The 14049-nt window shown below is 35.6% G+C and overlaps 1 protein-coding gene across 1 annotated transcript; it reads left to right on the top strand.

Moving 5' to 3' along the window:
* The first annotated feature begins 291 nt into the window (after window positions 1–291).
* Window positions 292–2733, top strand: LOC109000845 (WEB family protein At1g75720-like). Its single transcript, XM_035682680.1, has 2 exons — window positions 292–674; window positions 1946–2733. Exons 1-2 carry the CDS (start codon window positions 528–530, stop codon window positions 2426–2428), a joined length of 630 nt encoding a protein of 209 aa, XP_035538573.1. The 5' UTR covers window positions 292–527; the 3' UTR covers window positions 2429–2733.
* The last annotated feature ends 11316 nt before the right edge of the window (window positions 2734–14049 follow it).

Here is a 14049-nt window from a genome sequence, read left to right on the forward strand (position 1 = left end):
TTGAACGAAATGGACCCTTTTTAAAGGACCAATTCCTCACTCTTTTAAGGATAAAAAAAGGTTAAAAAAAAATTACCAAAATTACCAGATGCATGTATGCAACTCAAGCTAGCCTATGATCTGTTCCTCCCAAGTGAGGAAACGGAGACAAGTGGGCCTTTCTTCAGTTGGCTATAGGTGAAGAGTCCCTCTCTCTTTTGCTGAATAAGTAGTGGCCAAGCACATCCATATAACCTAGAGCCTCCAACCACCGAATTCACCTTCAAAATATATATAGCAGCAGCAACAGAATTCTAGTGAAGTGGACGCGAAGAAAAGAAGCTCCCCCCCACTTCCATGATATATTATATCTGTCACCCTTCTTCCTCGGCCAAATCAGCGTTTCCCACACACATCAACTCTCTCTCTCTCTCTCTCTCTCTCTCTCTCACACACACACACAAATCGAAACAAAAAGAACATCATTGTTTCTGTCTTTCGTTCAACATCAATTCTACGCCGCCTCTGTTCTCTGTCTCTCTCGGTGAATGAAAATGGATAAGGAAGACAGAGTTGTGGTTCTCAAAAGGGTGGAGATAGACACAAGGGCGCCCTTCAGGTCCGTCAAAGAGGCCGTGACATTGTTTGGCGAGAAAGTTCTAGCTGGGGAGCTCTATGCCAGCAAACTCAAAGAGGTGAGCTTTCATTATTCACCATATCCGGTTTCGTAACTTAGATTGCTACAGTAATTTTGCTTGGAGATTGATATTTTTAGGCATACATTGTTATCTTCAGATCGACTATATTAATATTAATTAGTTTCTTTCTATTTGATATCCGGTATTATATTATCTGGAGCTAGCGACGACATTAACGTGATCTGATCTCACTCTCATTAATTCATTCCTCCCTTCCCATATTGGATCTATTTGCATGAATGGTATTAGAATTTTTAAATATATTTAAATATTTATTATTCAGATTTTTTAAACCGATAAAATTAAGAACATCATGAAACAATTATTTTCTTTTTGATGTTACATGACCAGCATATCCAATGATCAGTAGACTGCAATCTTTTATATATATTTCTTTCTGTCTTATAACCTCTAGCTAGCTACTTGCTAATTATGTATGCGTGGGGAGAATATTGCTACAGTTTTTGGCGTTTACTTCATCATCCTGTGACGGAATAAAGGTGCATAAATATAATATTATAGTTTGCATTAAAACTGCACTTTCTAGCAACTTTATACTATTGTAATATAAGCTTTAGTACTATGGAATAAATCTCTTTCTTTGCAATGAATAGATACCAATTAGTCACCTAACACGCATTCTCCCTAGCTATATATATATATATAACATGATATATGTGTAATTAAGATTACGGATTCATTAAAGGGGGTCACCAATACCATGCATCGAATATTACATATATATATATAGCCATATGACCTACGTCCAGTTTATTCCATTTAAAAAAAGCCTCCAGTACTACTTCCATTTTACCAAGGGCAGTGCTAAGGCACCGAGAGGTGTCCCGACACTGCCCACCGATAAGTGCTTTAATTAATTTTGTGTGATTTTTTTTTCAAGCATTTTTTAAATCACTTCAATCATTTTTAAAAAATAAAATAAAATTGTAAATTCTTTAAAAAATACTTTCTTAATTATTAAGTAAAAAAATCGAGACAATTTCTCAGGAGAATGTCTCCGTGACCTTAGTTTTTTCCTTTTACCAAACTGTTTTAAGCAAATAAGAAAATGAAGAACAATATATATTGCTAATGTACTCTTTCATATATATATATATATATATATATATATTATCCAGTGGGCACATTGGTCTTGAATCCTGAAATAGTCCCACGCATTGCATGCCGGCCTCCATGGATGATTGAGTGAATAATTTCATATAAGAAATCAGATTTTTTGTTTCATACTAAGTTGATTTGTTATATAGATGCACAGTGGAGGTAGCGAAATTAATGGGCATGGCCCTTCGAGGCTTGGAAATGTTGCAATATCTGAACTAGAGGAGACAAGACAAAGCCTCCAAAAAGCAAAAGAAGAAAGCATGATTATGGCAAATTGCCTCTCTTCTATGAAGGAAGAGCTTGAACGCACAAAGCATGAGCTCCAACAACTGAAGGAACGTGAATCCGAAAAACTGATGGAAACAAAGTTTGTAGACGTCAAGTTTGTTGAGGACTCGACGAGATTTGAGGTCAAAAAACAAAACTCAGAAGACGAAGATCAAGAGGAAGGAATAATGGAGTTTCAAAAGAAAAGATATGTGACTTTTGCAAATCCTCCCTCGTTAGAACAAGTTTTAATCCCACAAGGCGTAGAAAAACTTGAGAGACACCCTTCTATGAAAAAGAAGAAAAAGCCATTGATGCCTCTACTGGGAGGGATTTTTTCCAAGAAAAAAGGCAGCTCATGAGGAGGCGCATTGTCTCGAGTTCCTTAGGTTCATTTCAAAACGTTCAACATATAGTTTTTTGTGTTCCAACAAGAATAATAATAATAATAATAATAATAATAAGTGCTCTTTTTTTTTTGGTCGAGTTTTATTTCAATTTCTTCCTGCAATTCCAGCCATGCAGTACTGATCAAGTTGGTCTGGAATGAAAGGAAGTTGTAAGTGGAGTATGAATGGTAGATGTTCAATAAAAGAGTTATATATAATGCAATAAAATACTGTCGGACGTTCAAACCAATACTTTCTTCTTGGAGCTATTCCTTTAATTTTATTTTCTAGTACTCTTTTTTTTTTTTTTTTTCAAATTATGTACTCTCAACTCAAGATTGTGTGAGCAATTACTTGATCCAAATTTCAGTCTGTCTAAGCCACTTGATGGGTTAAGCATATGGTTGATGAAACAAGTTTTCAGTCCCTTGTATACAATCATTTATGTATGATACGTTTTAGGATTTTGCAATACATTATACTTTTTTTTCTATCTTATTATAATGACGTGGCATTAATCATTAATTATTAAGTTTATAATTTAAATAATAAGAATTTATCTAATTATTGATAAATAACATCACATCTATAATGGAAATAGAATAAAAATGAAGTGTACATGACCATAACCAGATAAAATAAAGTGAACTTTTCAAATAATTCTCGATTATTGAAAGAAAAAATCTACACAATTTTCGCATACAAGACTTTATGTGGAGAGAGAGAGAGAGAGGATGAGAGGGTGTGTGGAGGTTAAAGAGGTCGTATAGAATTGCTCTTATTGAAAAGAATAATGATAAGATTACTACTCTACTGCTACCTATCTATTATTTTTTTATATATATATATATATATTTTATTTTATTTAATGATTAATGAAGTGATTATTAGTAAATTTATATTTTTTTAATTTTTTTTTAATAATTAAGAATGTTAAAAAAATACTTAAAAGAAAATAATTATAAAAAAAGAGACTTAAAATTCATTTCAACAAAGAGATGAGTAATAATAAGATAATAAGCGTATACCCTATTAAAAAGGGCACATTTACGAGCTCTCTCCCTCTCTTTCATGTCTCCCACAAAATTAAACTCTATTTGGGGTGAACGGTGAGTTTGGATTCCAAACTCATCTCAATTCATCATTACAATTTTTTCAAATCTCAATATAAAATATAATAAACAATTCAATTTTTTTAATTTTTAATATAATAATAATATTAAAAAATAATATTTTAATAATATTTTATCATCTCAACTCAACTCAACTCAACTCACTTTAACATCCAAAGTCACCTTTCAAACGGTCCCCAACATAGAATAGGGTACATCAATACCGGTCAAAGAGTCGCAAAGACCTTTCATTAGTGACCACGTAAATAGGCCGGAGATAGAGTACTAGCCCACCTAAATGCCCAGTGACAGATTGAGCACAAGTCATAAACCTACAAATTTCTGCAAAATTTGGCAGGAAATATCCGAGGCAACCAACAAATAAAAATTTGCTGGAGACATTGTCCTCTTGATCATGGCCTGTTTATAAGGTTTGCCTGGATCAAAACAAAGTAGTTACTGAGGATCTAGTACTCTTGGACCCTCTCTCCCATATAACCGATTCCTGAGCTCAAGCCCACATGAGCATGCACCAGGTGAAGGAGAAGCCGAAGATGAAAGAACATGCACGTACGAGATACTAAAACATATTCATATTTAAGGTTTACTTCAATCAATCATCGATCAATTTGCAAAGTGACATGCATGATAGCAAACATGAGCGCTATATATGTATCGATTGAAGGTCAATATCCGAGAAAAGAAGATTATATAGGTAACGAATAAAACAGGACAGCACTGAACTCAATCCCTCATATTTTCATTCTTCTTCCGTATGAATGTGCTTAGAACCCAAAGCAAGCACGAAAAGAGACCAAGAAAAGAAAAACTGAAACATTGGTAATTAAACATGATTATATCATTAAAGTAAGTCAAACCTGAACATCGGATTTATGACTGTCCAAAATCCCGTCCTGTGACGATTTGTTGAAGAACTCAATACAGTCGGCGATGGCCTCGTTGTAATGGGAGTGAGACGAGTAATAGGAGCTGCATGAAGTCTTTGGCGGCTCATGAGATACGTTTGTGTCGCAGTTCTTTTGCATCGCTGCCATTCCGGATGCAGCTGAAGACCCGCGAGAAGGGAGTGAGAATAATAGTCGCATGAGAACCTTGCGGAAACGATTGAAGAGCTTCATCTGATCTGAAAAGTTGAACTTGGGAGAGACAGTGCTGGCCTGATCAGTTAGAGCTTCTCGACCACTAAGTAATTGTATGACAAAGCTCTCTCTTTGAGGTCTGTGCATTGTATTCTCCCTTTGACGCCTCCGGGAAGTGTAATGCTATGATGGGTGTCGTTTGGTTGTTAGGATATAAAAGCGGTGAGATTTTCCAAGCATGAGTCCTTTTTTTTTTTTTTTTTCTTTAAAGAATTGCTTCTTAAATTAACATTATACAAAAGTAAACTCACAAACTGACGTAACTTAATAAAATCATTTGTTAGATTTATTTTATAATCAAAATAATTTTACAATCTGACGTATCACATCAAATCACATTAATTTATAAATTTACTTTATATAATCCTTTTGTGATTAAAATATTTTTCTTTTTTTTTTAGGCATCATAGATAAGATAAAATCATATCAAGATAATTAACTTATATTATTTAAGAGTTTATAATTATCATAAAATTTATCATATATCCATCATAACTTAAGATAAGTCTTTGATTAGAAAACAAAGATCATGTAGATCTCAATTTATATTGCATAACAGTTAAAATAATGTCAATTAATTCTTGATCTACTTAATTTATTATACGTGTTGGAATTACTTATTAAAAAAAATTATTCCAGGGAAGTGTTAAAATAAAAATAAATTAAATTGTGCTTTTCTCTCGAATTCAAATAATGACTCATTCATTTCATCCACATTTAATTGAGTATTTTATATATTAACCTTCTTATTGAGGAAACATATGGAATTACACAAAATAAATGTTGGATGCGACCAAAGTCCATGTGCACGAATCATCTTACATGGGCTTCCTTGTCCTGGCATAGAAAGTTTGTTTATTGGAACTGAAGAAACGTACTATTAACTATTAAGAACATTTGGGCCTTTGTTAAATTCCTGAATCCAAAATTTAACGTAAAAGGCTGGTAATATCATCTACCAATCAGTTACGAGATTGTAATCGTCTCAATAGTACCCCAATTTAACCCAAAGAATGTGAAAACCGGAGCGCAGGTGGTCCGGTCCGTACGCTATAAACTATATAAGACTCTAATTAACCTGCCACCCATCCGAAGATTCTTATAGATAAGTGTAAAATAATTTTATATTTTTTTAAGTTTCTTTAAACATTTAAAAAAAAATTTACAAATTCATTTAAAAATACTTTCATAACAATAAAATAAAATAAAATAAAATATGATATGAATCTTTAACTTTTCTCGTGCTGCAGGCATGCAACATTTTCCTTTATAAGTGGGTCTGGTGAACAGTAAACAAAACCTGTGAAAGCCCCTCGTGTTTTTATCATTTGCCTTTTTTTATACATACGGAGGGAAGTATCCACAAAATTTGAGAGGGACAAAACCTAAGAACAAATGGTAAAGGAACAAAGCATCTAATTATAAAGTGGTTCGATTCGGTTATAAATAAAAGTTGGGAATGATGAGATGGTGAAGGATTAAGAGAATATTTATAGCGAATGGAGGGTTTGAGATAATAATGATTTATCAGACACTATAATTGTGTCTCGTACTTTAAAATATACGTCTTACAACTGATCTTTTCATAATTTTTTATATAATTATATTTTAAAATAAATATATTTTTATATATTATTTTATAAAAATACATGTTATTTAAAATATGATTATAATTAAAGAGATATTTATTTTGGCGGAGCCCTTTATAACCACTTGCACATGAGCTAAGCCGAAAGTTAAAAGCCTAGTTAATTGATGGTCTCTCGGTTAAATGGGCATCAATCAATTAAGCTTCGTGGATTTATAAAAAGTTATTGAAGTCAATTTTATAGCTTGTAGAGCCATCATGTGAATTCTTTTTTACCTTCCCTTTTTTTTTTCTTTTTTTTTTAAGGCACTCCTTTTGTTGAATGTAATGATGTGCATTTTGACTGACTTGCTATATGGTATATGGTGCCCCGTTACGGTACTTATTTGAAACTCGGTTTTACTCGTAATGGAGTTTTGAGTTTAGACTTTAGAGGCTGCGCAGCTCTCATGGGCAGTGCAGCGGTGATTAAGTAGGGTATGTTGCGTAAGAAAAACTTTTTGAAGAACTTCTCACTGTCAGTTTAAACAATTTACGTCAAAATAATTTTTTTTAAATTTATATTAAAGTTGTCTTTGTTTATCATAATAGTAAATATAATAAATTTCACAGAATTAATAAATTAAAAAAAAAACTCACAAAAAATTTATTCTCGAACTTGTGGATAGAGTTTACCACTTTTTCAAATCCAGATACAAATATCTAAAATAAATCAATCCAAATACATTTGTAATGGGTCTCAACATTTTACTATAATTATACTGAAAACACATCTCTAAAATTTTCAAAAAATTATCAGCATAATTTTTTCTCGAGATCTGGTTAGTGACAGATTGGGCCAATGACTCCACGGCCCCCAACCAATTGTACCTCAGCCTTGTATCGCCTAATAGGCCCAAAGGTTGGATATCATCCCATTAAACCATATTCAATTATTGATATTATCAAAAAAAAAAATATTGAATTATTGATTGGAGATTTGACAGGCTACAAGCCTATTAGTTGCCTAAAGTGACACGTTTCCAAATTTAAAAAATAATAATAATAGTAAGTAAGGAAACAAAGAGATTCCCTCCGACCGGATCCGGTGTTATTGTTGGATTTATTCCTTTCAATATAAGGGTAACACGTGTTTAGTGCAGTAAATGTACTCAATTTGGTCTCTCTTTCTCCACTCTCTCGACGGTGTCGTTCCCTTCCCTCCTCTCTCTCTCTCTCTCTCTCTCTCTCATGACTAACGAAACATACGGTTCACCTTCAGTCGCTTTCTCTCTCTCTTTCTCTTTCTCCCTGTCGGCAACAGATATGAGACAAAGGAATTATCTCTCCTCAAGCTGAAGTGGAGATCGTGGTAAGTTCGTTGTTGCTCGTTTCCCTTGTGTTATATTTCATCTTGTTGAACACTCGAACAAAATCCAACATTAATGTTATATTTCACAATAGACATTGCATCGAAGGTGGTTCCTCCACATAGAAACAATAATTATTTGTTTTTTCCTGTTGGTCAAAATCTGCAGGCATGCTTGGAAGTGTTTGAAAGATGTTAATATCCATGGAATTGAAACTGTGCCACTTTGATTCACATGCCAATTGAGAGTCCTATTTTAGTTTCGTAGAAAATTAGAAATTTTATTTCATGGTACGTGTGGAATCAGTCTTTCTGTTCAGAAACAATTCTATTCCAAACATTGCTAGACATGATTTCTTTTCCTTCTCAACCACACCGTGGGCAATCGACGGGTGAGAGGAAATCAACGGTGAGGACAAGGAGGGAGGAGCGGACTCACATGGCGAGAGCGCTTGAGAGAGTGAACAAGAAGAGAGAGGGAGGAACGGTTTCAATTCTTTCGAAGGATGGCCGAAGAGCATAATGTAAAGTGTAAGGCAATCCACGGCAAATATCATGGATTAATGAGGTGTCACCTTTTTATTGGGGTGTAAAACACCCAAAAGCACCTCAACCGGTTTGAAGATAAATTCGAACAAATTCTCCCTCATGCGTAAAACGGGCAATACTTTTTTTTTTTTTCCTCATTTTATCCTAAAAGAAAAGGAAAACTGCCCATAGATGGAATAAGGTCGTGCTTTCTACTGAAAGAATGCGTGCGAAAATCTTGAGCACAGCTAATGAGAATATGCCCTTTGGTTAACAAAAACAAAGAAAGAAAACATGGCTTTAAGCCTTTTAACTCATTCTGTAGGAGACAGCAGCTTACCTCTGCATCAAGAATAACCCCTATCAATCTTTACTTTCCCCTCTATTTTTATTCTCCTTTGGAACATTAACGTAGCATCGATTCAAAAATCGATGCGCGCATAACTTAGCACAATGGGCAGCGATAACGCAAGCCTTCGATAACATCTCTCTAATCCAAATTCTCTCTTTATTACTGTAATTCCATAGCGAGAAGGATCCACCTAATGATGTAACTTATTAATTTACTGCTACTAAAATGTTATGTACTCTGTTTTTATCAATATTATGCAACTTGCTTAAAAAAAAAAAAAAAAAAAAAAAAAAAAAAAAAAAAAGAAAGAAAAGAAGAAAGCCTCTCTTCACAAAGTGTTACAAGGTACAGCATTGATCATACTAACAGTCTTGGAAATTATTTTTTATGCCCTAAGAAGAAAATAAAACCCCATATAAGAAAATAAAACTAAAAAAGAAATTCCTTCACTTGTCTGCTTGCTAGGTAGAGATTTCCTGGACTTCTATATATTTTCTTTTATAAAATAGAATACTTTCTTCCATAAGCATACCCTCATCAAAATATTTATAACACCAGAAGTCTAAAGTACTGTTTGTGGCTGTATGACTAGGGCAAAAAAATGTAATCCCTGTAACATTATAAAGACAATACTATAAGAAAAATCAATATTTGTGATATTTTTTTAAGATAAAAATAACTATTTATGATGAAAATAGATTCATTTTAACTGAAAATAATCATTTTACTAAAAATAACTGTTCGCAAATAAGTAATTTTATTATAGTGAACTTCACTAGTTCACGAGATTCATGAGTTTAGAATTAATTAGCACATATCTAAAATAGCCACTATATAGACTTGTATGTATAAATTTTGGTAAATATATATATTTTATTAATAAATTATTTTATTCTCAAGTCGATAATATATATAGTAATTTTTTCTCTTGTAAAGTCGTCCCTATTATTGTCCAAGCAATGATAAAGAATTTCAATTGTTCAGTAACTTTAAAAGTTTAAAGTGAGCTCGAATTAAATCACAAATGATCTTTTAAAAAAAAAATCGAAGAATATTAAGCGAGGCAATTCAAAAAGCTTCTTCCGAGTTTCTAGTACTTCATGTGTCTATATAGGGTACTTAGTGCAAGATTTTCAGTGATCGATTACATTGATAAAGGCACCATGAATCAAGTCTCCTACTTGCAATCAATGGTATTTTGGGTCTGAATATAATAATAAATTTTCCCATGATCCAAACAATGCGAGAAGAGAAACCGTGAGTGTAAGTATATATGCTCAAGCATGTGCTCCCAACTATCACGGTAATAACTTCACTGTCCTCCATAAATAAGACCTTGCTTAACGTGTACGTATAATGCCTTGTATTTGCAAGTACTGCTGTTTGGTCCAAGTCAAGCAACCTCATCCTCCTTTCCCTCAATTTTCCTCACTTTCATCGACCTAAGATTATTTCACGTGGCCCTCCATAGTTTAAACTTATTTGACAGCGCGGATATTGGAGTACTTATGGAGAGCCAGAATATTTATTTTAACCCGCTTCCTTTGGTGTGTGAATGTACATATATATCATATATTATATGAGACTTTGAACAAATACCCTTGTGAGAGGAGAAATCCCCAAGGACATGGCTTGGATGGATGCACGAGACTCGGGGTGGGTCAGTAACCAGGCCCGCGCCCAGGATGTGGAGCCCTCAACCCCCATGTGTGATTTGGTGGAAGTCGTGATATTAGGATGATGACCACACGGATCATGAACTCCAACGACAAGTGCTTAAAATGTGTGTAACATGTAATAAGTGTGCAATTTATAATAATCGCTGCGGAAAAATGAAAGAGGTATTTATACTAAGTACCAGAAAGAAAATTAAAACAGTACAACAACAAATGTCATATCAAGAGGATTATACAATCATCCAACAGGAAAAATAAATAAAGGAAGAAAACATAACATGGGGAAACAAATCTCATATCACCAAACAAAATAACATCAGCAAGTCATGCCTCCGGCGGAGCCAGTCCCTTAGGCTCATAATCAGTCTCTGCGTCAAAGTCTACGGTTCCATAAGACAGAACCACATGTGAAAATACCACAATAAGATTATGAAATCTCAATAAGTAAGCAATCAATCAGCATCCAAGAGATTAAAACATCTTATTACTACCAACATCCAATACAGTAGAACATAGACCCATTTTTCCCAAAAAGACATATTTAGTCACTCAAGCCAAAAACTCCATTGGCCCAAACATATCCATTTGTCTTTAAGCATGCACCATGGTCTCTCCTATGGACCATCCGCTCAATCTGGCTCTCTTTGTCACACCACGGGTACGTTCGTGTATGTGACTTCATAACGAACGATGTCCAGCTCCGCGCCCGACATGTGTATGACCAAGCATCCTCTAACCCCGTCAGCATAGGGCCACGGTGACGGCATGAGAACGTCTTGTCCGAGCCTGTTGTCGTCCGACGACAACCTAAAAGACAACACATCAATTTATTACTCTCCCGAGTGACCAAAGAAACTTCATCGAGATAATGTCTCATCTCGGCTTGAGGTTATGATACGCATGCACCCACATGTTACAACCAGCACACACAGACCCGTAATCCAATTCACACAACATGGCATTACACAGCACATACATATATACAGATTGAATAGTAATAACAAATACATGATAAACAGTATATCGAATGACATGGCATGTCACTCAGCAGACAGACATACATAAATCACATCCAATCATCCAGTTTCACAATCACAACTACACTCGTTTTCTCATCCTCTGTTTCTGGCCCAAGGCCCAAACCAACCTCAACTATAGTATAATAATTTTTCCAACGCTCCACTGGGCCCAAGGCCCAATCCAACCAACCAGATTGCAGAAAAGCGTTAGTATAACAATAATATTAAATCTCAAGCGGTCGCATCGGAAGGTTACTTACAACGCAGTCGGGCAAGTTTCTTGATGATCACGTGAACGGAGGTGTCACCAAAATAACGACGGTGTAGCGGCGGGCAGCGGCTATGCACAAGCAGAATAGAGCCAAAAAGTGTTTTTCTATGAAGGGGAACTCGGGTCTAAGTGCAAGTGGGTGGTGGGGAGGGTTTGCTATGGTTGAGCACGGCGGAGCACGGGAGGAAAACTTCTCTAAATCCACAAGAAGGGAAATTTAAGGGTGAGGGACACGATGAAATCGTGATTGAGAGAAGGGGATGTGATTTCTGGTGTGATTTCGAAGGGCTATTTATAGCTTGAGTTGAGGCGGTTAACGCACCACCAGCGGCGACTGATGGGCTTAGGCAATGTGGGATCTCCACGAGACCACCGTATGGTACTCCAAAGCGGGCCACGTGCAGCAATGAGCTGCCACGGAAGAGAAAAAGGCTCGGTTGTCGGGGAGAAGGTGGGAGACAAACAACGTGTGGCTCATAGACAAGGGGAATATGAATGGTGGTGCAGGCTGAAGTGGAGAGGTGTCGTTGTGTGGGACACGTGGCGTGGTGGCAAAGAGACAACACGAAGCAAAGAATGGAGATGCTGAGGGACACGAGGAAAGCCATGGAGGCTCGGAGTGAGGAGTGAGGAGAAGGAAATACGGTGCAAACGGAGAGGGATATGAGACTTTGTGTGGCATCAATTAGATGGAGGAGGTGGGTGGCACACGGTTCAGCAGCAAGAAGAAGAGAAAAAAAAAATAAAAGAGAAAGAAGAAGAAGAGAGGGAGCGGCACAAGAGAGAAGCGATGAAGCCCTAAGGGCTTTCCCTTAGCACCCAAAATGGCGCCATTCCAACAAAGGGCTGGGCTCCCCTTCACTCGCACAAGCTAGGCCCCAACACACACACACACACACACACACTTGGCCTAACAGAATTTAAACACTACAAAACCAATACAACAAGCCCAACTAAAAATAAAAATAATAGAGATGAAATAAAATAGAATAGCTAATAATAATAGGTAATCAACTAATTAAAACAAACTAATTAGGGATCTCACACAGGACCTGGGATAGAACGGCCTAGCCTAGAAAGTTCGGGATGAGAAATGGGGAGTCAGATGTTCTGACAAAAGGGTGGGATTAACGACATAACCTGACACAGGATCAGGACCACTGACAAGGGTGCCCTCGACCTTAACAGGGCAGTCTGGTGACCAGGGCTGGTAGATCATCAGGGACATCCTCGCCCCTGACATAGTTGCCCTGAGGCCACGCCACAGGGGAGCCACGCCACGTTTAATGAGCCTAGGGGTCGGCGCACAACATAGCACCAACTTGGGTGCCGACAACGGTCTAGGCTAGGACTGACAGGTTTGGCATGGAGCAGGGTTCAACAAGAACGTGCGATCACAGTACAGGGAAGCCCACCAGTCGCTATCACCTCGAGATCCACCCGGCCATGCATAAATACCCCTCTCTTTGTCGAGAGGGGGGTTACACTCATTCTTGAATACTTTTTGTTATCTCATTCTTGCCTATATACTCTTCTCCTTCTTCAACCTCAAACTGACTTGAGCATTTGAGGTACCACGGCCCCCAAGCTCCATTCTCCTCATTGCATGAAAAAACCCGAGCGCTGCCAGCATGGAGTGGCCTAGGCACGCGAAACACAACACAACAACTCTCATATTATAGTTTGCTTTGATCTTGGTTATAAGAACGTATTTGATTGTTTTTCTTAATAGTAAGTGTGTGTTAAAAATAGGAACTTACCATGTGGTAGTCACTGATTGATCCACATGATGAATATTTTTGTTAACGTTGATTGATGACAAAATAGATAGAGAATCCTATTTTTCTAATAAATGCATACCACAAAATGTTATTGTTAAAAGAATATCAAACATATACTTAGGTAAAAAAAAGTCATAACACAAAGAGTCTCCAATCAAAATTCTTAAAAAAAGAAAAGAGACTACATATACAAACATGAAGCAAATATCATAAGGTCAACAAGCTCTTTGTTAACCGTTCAATTAGTTATGTAGAATTTGAAAGCACAAGAGTAAAATCAAGAGAAATGATTTGTACAAATCTCAAATAGATAAATCTTGTGCAAGCCTTTGTAAAAAAATAGATCTCACTTTAAAAAAAAATCATTCTTTATTAATGTGATCCATTTTTTTTACAAAAAAATTATATGAAACTTGTCTATTTAAGACTTGTACCTAACATTATTCTAAAATCAAATATTAGAGTGATGCATTGTAATACATTCATATATAACTTTGTTCTCAAAGTATTTTATACAATTTGAGGAAATGTATATATAATTTGTGAACCTTATGGTATTGAATAAGAAAAGTTTTGTCAATCATTCTTTTAATTATTATTTTATGACGTAGCATTAAATAAAAAAGTCATCTTATCATTATTATTATTTATCAATCATCAATGAATAATATTTTTATTAAATAAATTAATCTCAACCTTAAATTTAGTACGAATCACATATTTAGTCTACGTGACTACGAATTGTAAAAAATATTTGAC

This window comes from Juglans regia, chromosome 11, assembly GCF_001411555.2.
Source record: "Juglans regia cultivar Chandler chromosome 11, Walnut 2.0, whole genome shotgun sequence".
Lineage (NCBI taxonomy): Eukaryota > Viridiplantae > Streptophyta > Magnoliopsida > Fagales > Juglandaceae > Juglans > Juglans regia.